Here is a 14,933-nt window from a genome sequence, read left to right as displayed (position 1 = left end):
AAACGTTGTCCCTTCGATCTTCTTTATCCTATGGAATGGATCGAAATCTTTTCTTGCCTTGTATTGATAGAAGGGATACCAGGCCAGTTCTTTCTCAGCGGTGGCTGCAACCTATGATGATGGACATGTTTCCAGCCCATTACCAATTGTAATTGAGGACGTCCCTGCCTTCTTCTGCTTATCCCTTTGAATCACTATATACTCCTCCAATTGTCTCACAACCTCGAGCAACACCACTCGATTGGTAGGGTAAGTTGGAAGCTTGTATGGAGGCCCAGAGAATCCCTGAATTCGAAGGTAAGTGAACTTTGGATATTGGATGTACCAACACCCGAACCGACTGATGAAGTCCATAGACTCTTGAGAGAGCCTCTGGTGCAGGCCACCTTGAAGGGTTCGGGTAATGTGCATCAGGAAGGTATCATTCACCCTTTTGAAATGGAACTTCTCCTCCATGTGGAGCTGGGGATAGAAATCATATACTGAAAATTGGTTCTCCTTGTTCCCAACTTCTCCTCTACAAGTGAGACCTCTGTACCTATAGGTCCTGGCTAAAGAATAGAACAAATAAGAACTCATGAAGAAAGTCCTATTCGCCTCCAGATTCCTTAGCTGGCTATCTAGGTTGTCGCTGATCATACGGGCCCAGTCTATCATTTTTACTCCATTGATTATTTCATTAATGAAATAATACATCCAGGGCTCGAATGGAGCTCCCTGAGGATTTCCTATTATTCTATTGAGCAGGACAATCATGTCCCCAATGTCCTCCTTGAAGCATGCTCGCACTAGGCTCTTCCTCTGGAGTTTGGAGGTGCCCTTCCTCTGCTTGTCTAGCCAGGAATGGTTAACTATGGCATCATATTCCTCCAGGTGGTCGTGGTACAGACTGTCAGCTTCGTCCTTTGTCATATATACTGCGTTGTGGTACTCAGGGATCCTGAAGGCCTCTCTGATGGCCTCATCGCTGACATTCGCCAACACTCTTCCATCAGGTGCAACAATATCCTTACTGATGGGGTTGTAGTGTTTGGCACATTCAACTACTAGTTCATTGCACTGCATGGTGGGGAGGAAGCCGGCAGCGTGCACAATACCACTCTTCATCATTTTTCGCGCAATGGTGGTAGGCACAAGGTTGTCCAGACCAAACATTCGCTTCTTAAACTCCCTCAGATTGATGTGTCCGAGGTTGGTGTCGCTGATGTTCTTCCACTTTGAAGTCATCCTCGACTCTGGAGGAGCATCTTTGTCTACCTGGAATTTCATAATGTATAAGGCCTGCAGGCAAACAATGGAAATTTTAAAGTTAGAAAACGATTTGCAAAGTTTTGAAAATAACGGGGCTGCGAAATGGCTAAGTGTAGGAAAATTTTCCCCTTTTTTTATTCTCATACTTAGCCATAAAAATCGAATTTTCACCTTAAAACCCCCAGTCTTAAGGTTGGTTGTGGTTACCACCAAGTGTCAAAACTTTCAAAAAAATTCATACTTGGCCAAAAAAAAATGATTTTCTTCCTCCAAAATTTTTTTTGAAAAAGATCATTTATTAAATTTTGGAAAACATTCAAAAAATTCACAATTTTAATTTCACCTCTGACTTGGATAGAAGTAAGGCTAGAATTTTCTCTGAAATATTCAGAAAAGTTTGGATGATTCTTCCTCGTACTAGTTGCCTTTCTCCAGAAATTTGTAAACCTTTCGCCAAAAAATATTATCCAACTTCCAGCAATATCTAGAATTTTCTCCAGATGATCTTCAAACTAACATACTTTACTAAGCTCTCCTTAGTAACTTTGAACTTTGTGGTGTAATAATGAAGTATTTGTAGACAAGGTTAAATCTTCAAGTAGAAACCCTTAAAATCATCCAACCCATACTTCTAATTTTAACTTCACGTTTCCCAGTTTTAAGACAATATCTCAAAAAAAAAACATTCCATTATGATTTAAGTTTGAAGATATTTATCGATTCTCCTTTCGAAAAAAAACTTTCCATTTTGATTTAATATCTCAATAATCTTTCAATATTCTCTCAATATTCTCAAAAAAAAACTTTCCATTTTGGATTTACTTTGAGGATTTTTAGATATTTTCTTCATTTTGGATTTAATTTTGAAATCTCTGTGGATTTTGTGACATCATGTTGACTTTTCAATGCGTAGGTGGACTTTGGAATTTTATCTCCATCTTTTCCAAGGTATGGCGGACTTAGGAGACCTCTCCTCTTGGCCCTCTTCAAGGCAAAATTTTGGCTAAGGCATGGGGCGGACTTCAGGCTTTGTTCCTTCATGGCCTCATAACCCTTGGCAGACTTTAGACTTGGCTCCTCCATGGCTTTCTTACTTTGGGCGGACTTTGGTGGCCTCTCCCCTTGTGAAGATCTTGTGCGGACTTTGAACACATCTCCAGTATGGCCTAGGGCGGAGTTTAGACATCTATCCCACGACTTCTCTAGCCTATGGCGGACTTTAGACTTCTCTCCCACCTTGGGCGGACTTTGGTGACCTCTCCTCAGGACCCTCCTAGCCTATGGCGGACTTTAGGCATCTCTCCTAGCCTATGGCAGACTTTAGGCATCTCTCCTAGCCTATGGCGGACTTTGGAGGTTGCTCCCAACACTTGGCAAGCTTGGGCGGACTTTGTTGTTAGCTCCCACATGACCTCTCTAGGGTGTGGCGGACTTTAGGCAAGGCTCCTCTTGCTTGACTTAGCATCTTGGGCGGACTTCTAGCAAGGTTTCCACATGACTATGGCGGACTTTGGTGTCTTCTCCATCTTGGGCGGACTTCTAGTGCTTCTTCTCATTGGGCGGACTTTGATCACTCCTCCTCCTTAGCCTCCCAACCTTGGGCGGACTTTGGATAGTGCTCCCACATGGCCTCCAAATGTATGGCGGACTTTGGCTAAGGCACCTTCATGGCCTCCATCATTGATGTTATTTGGCTAAGGCATTGGGGCGGACTTTAGCCTTTGCTCCAACATGGCCTCCTTCAAACTCATGGTGGACTTTAGTGAGAGCTCCTTCATGGCCCCCCTGAGGTGTGGCGGACTTTAAGGATAGCTCCTCCATCACTTGGGCGGACTTTAGCCTTCCCTCCTCTTGCTTGGGCGAACTTTGGAAGGCTCTCCACATGGCCTCTCTTGCATCGTGGTGGGGTTTGAACCTGCAAAAATACTTCAAAACCCTTGTTAGCCAGACTTAGAATAATTTTCAAAGAAATTTCAAAATTTCACAGTTTAGTCTAATTTAATCGGATTAACTTGAAATTTGAAATACATGCCTAGGTGGATCATCTGAAGCAACAAAAAGCCTAAAATCTAGGGATTTAGCTTTTTAGGTCAAAACTTGGATTTTTCGAGTTCCGGTCGAAGCTGGTCAGTGGTACAAGTGTAAACCCTAGGTCTGCATCCCGAAAAAGCAAAAAGCCTAAAATCTAGGGATTTAGCTTTTTTAGGTCAAAACTTGGAATTTTTGAGTTCCGGTCGAAGCTAGTCAGTGGTACAAGTGTAAACCCTAGGTTTGCATCCCGAAAAAGCAAAAAGCCTAAAATCTAGGGATTTAGTTTTTTTAGATCAAAACTTGGAATTTTTGAGTTCCCGTCGAAGCTGGTCAGTGGTGCAAGTGTAAACCCTAGGTTTGCATCCCGAAAAAGCAAAAAGCAGACATCCCTAAAAAATAGGAAAAACTTTCTAAAAATAGCCATACCGAGGATCGAGCTGAAAATGCCAAGAACAAAACTTCCTAAAAAATAGGAAAAAGCAAAAAAGCAAACTTTCTAAAAATAGAAAGTTGTCCAAATTCGTCCAAATCAACTGCGATCTTCGTCCTTTGGCCTCTCTAAGCACTCTAGTGGTGTTCACACTTCGGAATCACATAACTTGCAAAAACTAACTTTCAATCGTCAGGGCCTGAAATGCTCTGAACTGGACAAGGCTTGGTGAAACTGCAGCAAAAGGTCACAGGCCGCTAACAAAACCCTAGAAAGCAGGAAAATCAAAGGGTCCCCAATAGCAATGGGGCAATGTGTGGAAAAAAGGTCACAACAGATTGGTTGGGGTTGCATTGGATGAGGCAACCACTCATAGTGGAAGTGAATCATTGTTTGACTCCGATTTTGATGGAGAATTGGCAAATGCCAATTAGAGATAGCACCATACTTTCTATGTTTTTGTCATTTTGTAGTTGAAACTTGCAACTTTTGGGTGTTATGTTGTATTTCTTAATTTTATATAATATATTAATACGTCATAGGAACATTGACTATGAATCATGAAAGCAAATAAATTTTGAATATTGTTGTGTTTTGTTATATTCCTTAATTTTATTTTTTTATATAATATATTAATATATCACATGCACATTGACTATATAACATGAAAAAAATTAAATTTTGACAATTGTTAACTCTCATTCAACTTGAATACTATGTATTAAGGATCTATGACGTATATGATAAATGCCTTACCAATGTTATCATATGAATTTTTGAAATTTCCCTATATTTTTCTAAAAGCTCCTATTTTTTATATAGTTGTCCCCTAAATGGCCTAGAAATTTTCCAAGCCCAAAACACATCCCCCCATCCCTTGTTATCCCTACTTAGAAACTTGGTGGATCAAAAAAAAAAAAGTAAAAAGCGTTCTCAAAAGATCAAAAATTGGCATACAAATCCCAAAAACTCAGAGTTAATGACTCTCAAGCAAGGGAAAGAAGAATCTAACAAAGGCTGCATCATGTGGATGTTAAATCTAGTTCGAATTTTGGACCACTCTATTTTGTCAATGGCCTACAATAATAATTAGAAAATGGCAGAGAACATTTCCCAATATCCAAAAAACAAGATATGTTTAAAAATGTTGGATATAGGCTGCCAAAATTACTTACTAGAATGATATGGAAACGAGGAAGAAAATAGATCCTAAATGAAATTCAAAATTCCCATGAAAGCCTTCAATGTTTAACATATGTATACATGATTGGATTGTACTTAAGTTAATCCCACATTAGTCAAAATTACATGATAAGAGTAACTTGTAAAGCATTACCTGCTCCAAAAGCCTTGTCAACGGGGAAAGAGGCCAAAGGGATAAAAGCCTAAAGCAGTAAACATTCGCCATTCACACCTATTACTAACAACTGCATAGAGATGTTTGTGTGCTATGTAGATCCCCTTGCCTTGTAATTATTGCCAATATAAATGAGTAACTAAAAAGTCATTAATGTAATGAATACTTATGGAGGTCATCTTGAGATGACTTTAAAATATAGCACTTCAAGTCCAAAACTTAAGGACCTCAAGAAGAAATCTGTACCATGAATTTCATCATAGTTTGCAATCCTAAATCAAACCATAAGTTAATAGCAAGCCATGGTTGGCTGCCTTTCTATTTCAAAACTTGTTTTCAAGGCCGCCTCATCTAAGACCTTCAAAGTTGACATGTTGATAGAGGCAATGCAAGATGTTACCAAGGTAGTTATTGAGCATTGCCAACAATGAGAGATTACAAGTTGTGGTATTATGTTCGATGGCTAGAGGGTTGGAAAGAATTGTACATTGATCAACTTTCTTGTTGCATCAAAAAGTGGCAAGATCTTCCTTAAATCAATAAATGTATTTGATAAAGTGAAATCAACTCATTCATCTTCACTTTTTGATGAGGTTGCGATGGAAGTTGGGCCAAAAAACGTAGTCCAATACATACTAATAATATAGCAAATTGTGTGGCAATAGGAAACTACTCATAGAGAAGTACCCCTATTGTTTTGAAGCTCATTCGCAACACATTGCAATAATTTAATCCTTGAGGATTGCAAAACTCAATTGGATTAAATCTACAAGGCAGAGGGGGAGATCTATCAGCAAATTTGTTTATAACCACACTAGGATGTTGAGGGTGATGAGAAAATTCACTTAGGGAAAGGAGCTTGTGAGACCCAAGGCAACAAGATTTGCCCCTAATTTTTTGGTAGTTTAGAATATATGCACCCAAAAGATGAACCTTGAACACGTTTGTTTTATCAAATTGGGTAGAGATATATTTTTGTAGCCAAATGGATGGTATCATCATTTCACATCTTGTGTTTGATGAAAATTTTTGGACAGATACAAAAGAGATCATGCAAATTTTAAAGCTCTTGGTCCAAGTGCTAAGATTGCTTTACGGGAAAAATCCCCTATCAGTCAAAGGAGGCAATATAGTCGAAATTGCAAAATGATGAGATTTATGCCAATTTGGTAGATCATCAATGCTAGATGAGATCACCAAATGCATTGTGTTGGTGTGAATAAGGTTTTGGACCTAGCAAAGGTCTTGTACCTAGTGTTTTTGCTAGTTCATAGTAGGGGACTTATTCGCATGACTTAAGTTTACTTAAGTCCTAGGTGTTCTTCTAGAAGACTGATTTGTTGTCACATGATCTTATCTCATGACAAGTACTTTTAGTTACCCAGGTCAACACTTAAGTTGTCTCATTGCATAGAATTATGACACATGTCACAATCTTGTCTAATACTACCTCTCACCTTGTCTTTATAAGCATGGCCTCTAATGTACATTTTCATATCCATTCTTGCATTCATGATTAAGCAAGTTATTCTTGCCAGATTCTCTTTTGTGGATGTTATTTTGGTCTTGAGGGGTTCTAGGGGGTGTTGAGGAGTAACCAATAAACTCCAACACATTGTCATTACCATGCTGCAAGCCACTTCTTGAATACTTTAATTATTATAGTCCATCGATCAAGGAGACTATGGCCACCACTGTACAAACAAGCAAAAGGTTTCTTCTCCAACATATGTGTAGTGGAATCAAGGCATTGTACAAACAAACAAAAGGCTTCTTCTCCAACGTATGTGCGGTGGAATCAAGGAAGATAGTGAACAAAGTGTTTAATTCAAATTAACAACATTAAATAAAATTCAATGATCAATCACTTGGTTTTATTAATTAAATTTGCTTTTGCAACAAATATGATATCAACGTTATGGTGAGAGTACTTTGGTCGTGAAGCCAAATCACTTTGTTGGATGACAATGTGAATTATATCCCAACCATGCAATTTGTCTACCTATGAGCATTCTTGGAGTGTATTTGAGCATATACACTCTAATAAACACAACCAATTGAACCAACAACCAATGAATGATTTGATCTTTGTCCACCAGAACCTTTGTATTCACTCGAAGAAAATAAGAGTTTAGAAACTTTCCAACAATCACTTTCAATTATTTCCTTTTTTATAACATACACTAGTAGGTTGAGAACTTATGCATTCATCATTACTAATCTCAGGCAGTGTGGAAGATGATCAACCGATTGATCTAGATGAGATTAATCCTAATCCTAAATGTATCACAGCCAAGGAAGAGCCTACATTTAGTGAAGAGGATTTGGATATCCTTAATGAGGTTATGGATGATTGTGAAAATGCTCGTTTGGACAAAATGGCTGCAATAACAAGGGCATCAACTTCTGCTTAACATATCTAATCATGGCTGACTTGAGATTATTTGAATTTTGTATTCTCCAATTTTGTCTTGTATATCTAATATGACAATTGGCTAAGGACTTATGACTTTAAATACTAAGTCTATACTTGTTTCTCTTTTTACACACTATTTGCAATGAAATAACATTTGTGAAAAAAAATTATGCTTTCATGAGTATTTTGGTATCTTTTAATTCATTATTTTTACTGTGTTTTCCCATTTTAAACCCTTGTAATTGAATTTCCTCTATTTTTATGGGTTGCCATGTCACCTTTTACATATAATGTGACTATGGATCAAAGCATCCTTCAATCGCTTACCTTGAATTCTCAAGATCTCTCTTCATAAAATGTTCCGCAACAACTAAAATGCAAATTAAAAAAAATACAAAAAATAAAAAATAAAAAAATAAAAAAACCATAAATACATACATGTATGTATAGAAAAGCTGACCTATTGAACTTCATTGGTCAACATCACAAATAGATGAATACCAAATTCTGGAAGCATGTAAAGGCCAAAACAAGGGAAATAAATCCTGCATATCCCCTCCCTCAAAAACTTTGAAATAAACCTTGCTAGAGAAAGATTACGTAAGGCATACACCAAAAATCCAGAGTTACCCGGGGACGCGTCCCCAACCTGAAAACCCCCGTCCCCGTCCCGGGGACGTTTCAGGGACTTGGGGATGGCCAGGGGACATTTCCCCCCATCCCCAAATTGCCCTGTAAATTTGAGGGGACGTCCCCGAAACAGGGGGACGCTTGCCCTAGCTCTAGGGGATGCTCGTACGTCCCAGGGATGACTGGGACGTCCCCAATCCATCCCGGGGATGGCCGGACGTCCCCCATATCTAAGGCCCTTAAAAAATATTAAAAAAATTTAAAAAGTTGTATTTTCAATTTTTTAATTTAAATTTTTTTAATATAGACCCCTTATTAATTCAAATTGTTATTAAAAATTTAAAAAATTAAAAGATAACATTAATTAAATTTTAAATTTATTAATTTAATTCATAATTTGGACAATGAAACTATATGGCAGCAGTGTAGCCTTTGGGCATTTTGACATAGAGATTAGAAAATCGCCAAACGCTGCCCCTTGACCCTGCAAGGGGCGATGCCCCTTGACCCCACCTTAGGGGCGCTGCCCCCAAACCCCCGTTGAAAAATATGGGGGGAAACTGCATCGATAGAAGTAGCGAAAAATTAACCTCCAAGTCTATTGGTATGCATATTGACAATGTGAATGAATTGAAATTCTGATTTATGAATGCAGAATTGCATATTGTCTATTGAGTATTAACAAAGTTGTATGTTCAGAATTTACATTCTAAAATGTTTTCAACTTTTCATAGTATCATACACATGCTATATCCATGTTTTATTGTTTTCATATGAATATAATGTATGCATGCATGCTTTATCCATGTTTTCATATGAAGATTTAGAATTTTGAAATTTTCCTATATATTTTAAATTTTTCCTATATTTTATATAGCCGTCCCCTTTGCCGTCCCGGAAACGCGTCCCGCCGTCCCCTGCCGTCCCCGTCCCGGAAACTCGGGGTAACTTTGCAAAAATCAGATGATGTAACTTAAGGAGTACGAAAAATATTAAACAGCTCACCTTAGAGCTACAGTTTAAAGGATGACCATGAACAGATGGTGTAAGCAATTAATTAAGCATATTTAGTCCTGTAAACTGGTATGATACTGCTCATGGCATCCAGATAAAAGTCGAACATTTGTCAAAAAACTAGATGAGGTGACTTTAGGAGTAGTAAAATATCCAACAGCTCACCATAGAGCTACAGTTTAAAAGAAGACCATAAAAGAGATGATGTAGACAATTGGTAAAGCATATTTAGTTTTGTCAACTGGTAAAATACTGCTCATGGCATCCAGAATAAAAGTAAAAACTATGCATACTACAGATCCAAGGAAGGAACAAAGGACCAAAAAATAAACACACAATTTCCTAACCTCTATATAAGCAGGCTCTTCTTCAGAACATCTCCAAGTAATTCAAAGCTCTGCTCAATCCTTTTGAGAATGATAAACAGAAAATAGTTCAACAACCAAGCTTGGATGCATAATCAGTCAGGGTTGGAAAGCATAATTTGCAACCTTATTACCGTTTTGCAATCAAAATATGCTCATCTAACTGACAATAAAAGGGGAACCATAAAAATATCTAAACAGAAAACAATGCACAATGTAGTTATGTTTCTGATCCACATGGATCAAGTAAAATAAATGGCCACTAGGTGCAGTGTTCACCCAGGTTGCAATTCAATGCATTAAAAACTTTAGCACACACAAGGCCTAACCTGCATACTATCTTTTCTTTGTTTCTAAACAGTCCATACTTTACTGAATAAATTGTCCCAGAAGCAACTTAATACAATGTGAAATAAAATAAGCCTTTCTGTTGACATTGACAGCATTATATAGCCTATTGAATTAATTAAAGTTGTAGAGTTTCACAGCCAAAAATCTAGAACCTACATTATATACAATACATTAATAATTAGGAAAAATAAAGCAACAAATAGGTATTACAAAAGAGAGTTGACAAGAATTTCTATACACTTATTTGGCAATATGTAAGGGTTAAAATCTTGAATCCACTTGATTAATCGATTGATAGAGAGAGGCAGAAATTGATTGATTGTGTGTGTGTGTGTGTGTGTGTGTGTGTGTGTGTGTGTGTGTGTGTGTGTGAGAGAGAGAGAGAGAGAGAGAGAGCAAACCAATAAAAAAACATTAGAAGCTGCAGTCAGATTAATTCCCACACCTCCAGCCTTCAACGAAATCAACATCACCTGCAAAAGCAATAGCAACATTATAGAAACACCTAATTCAATTTTTCATCGGCATACATTGTAGTAAAAAAAATAAACCTACCAAAATGTGAGGATTTTCACTAAACTCCCGTATCACTCTTTCTCTCTGTTGTTGATTTAGTGTCCCATCCAAGCGGACAAACTGGAAATTGCCTCTGCAAATAATGGAAAAGCACTTATGTGATAAGCAAGAATAACTCTTAGAAAGCATATTGAGTGCTACAACCGTGGGAGCAAGAAAAGAAAAGCACGAGTTTGAATAAGAATACCTAAATGAAAAAGGTACATTACAAAGAGAAATACAACAGACAATATGGGAAATCCTTGCTGCTAATTTAAAGATACTTTAAATATCAAATATGGAACACAACACAAAAAGAACACAATTACAAATAACAACAAATGGATGGAGGAAAACAGGAATTTCTTTATTGGCAGTTTGGTCTGCAATAAAATGTATTTATTTAATGCACCTAGTAGCAAATACATATACCAACCACTTAAATTAATACAAGGAATTTCAATAGGAAAACTCAATGAAACACTTCAAAACAAGGGTTAATGCATTAGTCCAGAAGCAGAGGTTTTTACAGAATGTTTATTGAGGACATGAGCAATGTTAGTAGGATAGTCTACTATTATAATGATGACTCGAAGCTAGAAATAATTACATAATACAAAGATTGAAGTTTGAATGCATAAGCGTTGACATGAAAGATAAGCAAATTGACAAGAAGAAAGGGATATAAATAAAGAAGAATTTTAGGTCTGCAAGAAAGCGGGGGGGACCAAAATGTGGTCAACACTGCTAGAAAGTTAAAAGAGGTTCAAAATAATTGATCAGGCTCATTGAGTACCTCAATCAAACATATAGGAAAATAAAATGATACAAAAAAGAGGAGTATTGCAATTGTAGTTCAACAGCAACAATCAGAGAAATATCTCAGTCTAGACATGTGCAAATTTGGACAGATTAAAAAAAGGATGGGAATGACCCATAAACACTTGAACGTGTATTTACTAGTGAATTCTATTTGCCAATGCCTCATTTTGTTCAGATGCCAAGGTCGTAATCACAAAACTGATTTCTGATTAACTGAGTTTGACTCAACCTTGGGCTAAGTCCTAGGTTAAGTGGATCCTAGAATGTAATATGGTGATGTATCTTGGAATTCCATTTGGAATTAATATTTTCACTGAGGATATGTGGAAGTAAGGTCTTGTCACAAATTTAGCAGCTTGTCATGTATTTCGCTTCAGATTCATTCCCTACTAACCCTGATTACTATAGATATAGAAGATTCTCTGAATTAACAAACTCTACACAATGTTCATTTCATAAGTCAAATTTTCCCAAAAGGAACAGGAATTACTAAAACAAGCAAAACTTCTTGTGGAACTCTTCCAATTCCTTTGTTCTGCATTTGGAAAGGCTATTCATAAATTGGGTATTGAAAAAGAAAACGATATTCCTGAAATATCTGAAATATCCACTGAGCCAGTTCCCATGGTCATATTAGTTAAAAGTAATTGTCAAATCTAGCAACATGGATTGCCATATTTTACAGAAATATTGCATGAAATTGCAATATGATTAAGTGGGAGAAAAATGAAGTACCTGGAAAGAGGTATTTGCAACAAGTCTAGAAAGGCTGTCCACTGGCTAAAGATAATGCTTTTAGATCCCAATGGTCTGAGGTCTTCCAGATGTCGTAGAAGAGCTGAAATCTTTGATGATTCTGTCCAATTCTTTTCAACATCCACATGAAATCGACTTTCTCTGGGAGCTGTGATAAGATCCTGCCTAGTTAATGCTTTCCTGAAATATGATAGAAGATATGCACAATATACACATTTAGAACTAATTTGTAGCATTTTGCATACACCAAACACTTAGATAGGAGAATGAAGTGACATATACGAGAGGAAAGTTGACAGTGACAACCTACACATTGGACAAGACCATTCCATAGTGTTGTGCCATCTATAATCAATTATAGCATTTTTACATACATATAACCCCTCAGATAAAAATCAGTAGAATGTGAAAATAAAAACAATGTAGGTGTCATGAAGACAATACCTACATATAGGACAAGACCCACTCATAGTGCTGCGCCAGCTTGCAAGAAGACATTCACGACACATGCAGTGTGCACACGGAGTAAGGACTGCATCTTCAACAGCTTCAAGGCAAATTGGACACTCTGCCTTTTCCCCTTTGCGAATTTCTTCAACCACCTCTTGAATATAAGCCTTAGAAAGTGCAGATTTACATTCCCCGTTTGCAGCCTGCTGACCTCCTTTAAGAAAACGTTTTGCTAGCTTATCCAGATCAGAATACTCTTGTGTATCACCACGGCTGATGACAATAAAGCAATCATCAGACATCTTTTACCAAGAACTTTCGATAGAATAAATGTGTAATGCAATGCAATTTATAGCAATTCCGTCAAGATGTGTTTCCATAAGATTATAACATTAAGTAGCTATGTCGGACAGAAACAATATTGTGCGGAGATGCTAAATGTTTACAAAATATATCTACTTAATGGAGCATGTATTTCTAATACTCAAAATTTATTTCCTGTACCTACCGCACCTACAGGGAGTCTCTTGCCTTTTAAAGATCTGAAATTGTAGTGTGAGTTCCTGCTACATTTGTTGACTCATCTCAGTTTGTTCAACACTTCAGTTAAGTTAAAGCTTTCAAATTTTCAACCTTAACTACTTTCAGCTACAAAAAATTGTAAAGGGCAGATGATTGTAGCATAGGAGATTTTGAAAGAATCCAAATTTCCATGCTAACTTAAACATATAATTTATGTACTTGAGGTCAATACTTGTCACTCCACTTGGAATGAAATATGATACTTATATCTATCATGCTTACATTGTTATTGTGTGTTTTTATGCTTGTACTTGCATTTTAGTTATATGGTTTACACAAATATGGTCTGTGCTTATCATTTTTATAACTTAGAATTATATATGAAAACTGTTTTTCTTTCTAAGTTTGAGAGAGCAATGCAAATTTCCTGTGCCAGTTCCATTTCTCTTTTGGTCATCAGAAATGCAAATGACTAGGCCTAGATCAAAAACAAATAACCTTCTTGTTAGCATATTCTACTACCATAGAAACATTCAGGACAAGATTCCAAATTCTAATAGACTTACAATTCAAGCAATTCAAATAAAAAATAAGGCACTCAGCATCTAAATATGCGATAGACATGTCCATAATTTCTGTACAAGGCACTTTAAACCCACCTCATAACAAGAAAAGGATGGTCACAACATTGACGTAACCTCAGAAGCAGCTCCAAAATAGAAGCATAATTGTGGAGAACTCTGCCCTGTTCCACAAACTGATCAAACTTGACCTGCAAAGCAAGTACACTCCACATGTTAAAATGAATGTTACAACAATCAAGCAAATACAGGAATCCGTGGCTAGATTTTGAGAGATCTTAAAAATATCACATAGTCACCCACCTTAGACCTTTTAAATAAGGCCCCATAGAAATCTTTCTCAGTTTCTGTAAGCTCACAATAGACTACTTGGACACTGGCTGGAGGAAGAACAATGATAGGTCTGGATACATAAGAAAAAACATATTATCAGGCTTCAGCAATCACTCAAAAGTCAAAAGAGATTAAGAATTTCAGGGAAACAAAAATATCAACTAAAAATATACCTGCCCTCCTTGTCAGTAGTATCTTTTGTCCTCCGCAACATTAATGACCGCAAGATAGCTTGAACAAGCTTCAATCCACGTTCATCGCCCTCCTCAAATGGCTTCTGAATCAATTTGTACCACCTATAAACCACCCCAATATGTTTTTTCAAAAAATGGGAAGTGGATTAGCATTGGAGATACACAATTAAGTATGCAAAATAGTCCATTGCAATTATTAAAATAGAACTACACAAAAATTGGAAAGTTTGTTTGTTATGAAAAATATAAGCATCACAATAATAACAGAACTAACAACAAAACCAAACAAAATCATAATCTAACTGCACTGACTTGACAATTCTTTTCCAAAGACCAAAATAATGGGCCCATCAGCTAAATGAAAACTAGAAAACTAAAATCTTGATCCTGTTCTTTGGGGCTTGCATCTTCGGAACAAAGGTAGTTTTCACATTTGAAATTACCCCAACTTCTCGATACAAGTAGAACTAGATCCTGAAGAATACAAAATTCCTTAAGGTTCGGTAACAAACTCTGAATTCCAAAAAGATATTGTCAATGCTGATGTATATTCCAATAATCAGTAATCTCCTAAGCAAAGAAGGGTGCTCTTGTATATTCAAACTAGAAGAAATACCAGTATTCTCTGGGGACACATTCCTAGGGATTTTCAGCTGTTTCAGGATGGATCGACATGATTAAGGGGGGCATCATTTTATTGTATGCCTCAAGGTCCAAGTAGACTACCTTCATTTCCCTCTTTTGAGATGAGTGAAATGGAATCAAAGGGGAAACAAAAAGCCATAGGTTCTTGTTGTGACGTATTCACACATTGCCCCATTGCAAATGGAGACCTGTTGATGTGTATTTTGTACACGACCAAACACAGAATAAAA

The 14,933-nt window shown here is 37.0% G+C and overlaps 1 protein-coding gene across 3 annotated transcripts in view; it reads right to left on the bottom strand.

Moving 5' to 3' along the window:
* The window catches only part of LOC131038275 (DNA repair protein RAD5A), an 88,897-nt gene that overhangs the window by 14,140 nt on the left and 59,824 nt on the right, over positions 1 to 14,933 (bottom strand). For all 3 annotated transcript variants that reach the window (XM_057970616.2, XM_057970617.2, XM_057970618.2), the window contains 7 exons: positions 14,038 to 14,160; positions 13,835 to 13,934; positions 13,610 to 13,722; positions 12,423 to 12,701; positions 11,958 to 12,158; positions 10,401 to 10,494; positions 10,247 to 10,318 (listed from right to left, as the gene is read on the bottom strand). In XM_057970616.2, coding sequence (XP_057826599.2) covers positions 10,247 to 10,318; positions 10,401 to 10,494; positions 11,958 to 12,158; positions 12,423 to 12,701; positions 13,610 to 13,722; positions 13,835 to 13,934; positions 14,038 to 14,160 — 982 coding nt within the window. The remainder of the gene's footprint in view (positions 1 to 10,246; positions 10,319 to 10,400; positions 10,495 to 11,957; positions 12,159 to 12,422; positions 12,702 to 13,609; positions 13,723 to 13,834; positions 13,935 to 14,037; positions 14,161 to 14,933) is intronic.

Source organism: Cryptomeria japonica, chromosome 11 (assembly GCF_030272615.1).
Source record: "Cryptomeria japonica chromosome 11, Sugi_1.0, whole genome shotgun sequence".
NCBI lineage: Eukaryota > Viridiplantae > Streptophyta > Pinopsida > Cupressales > Cupressaceae > Cryptomeria > Cryptomeria japonica.
Note: the sequence above shows the minus strand (reverse complement) of the source record. Positions and strands in the feature narration are given on the sequence as shown.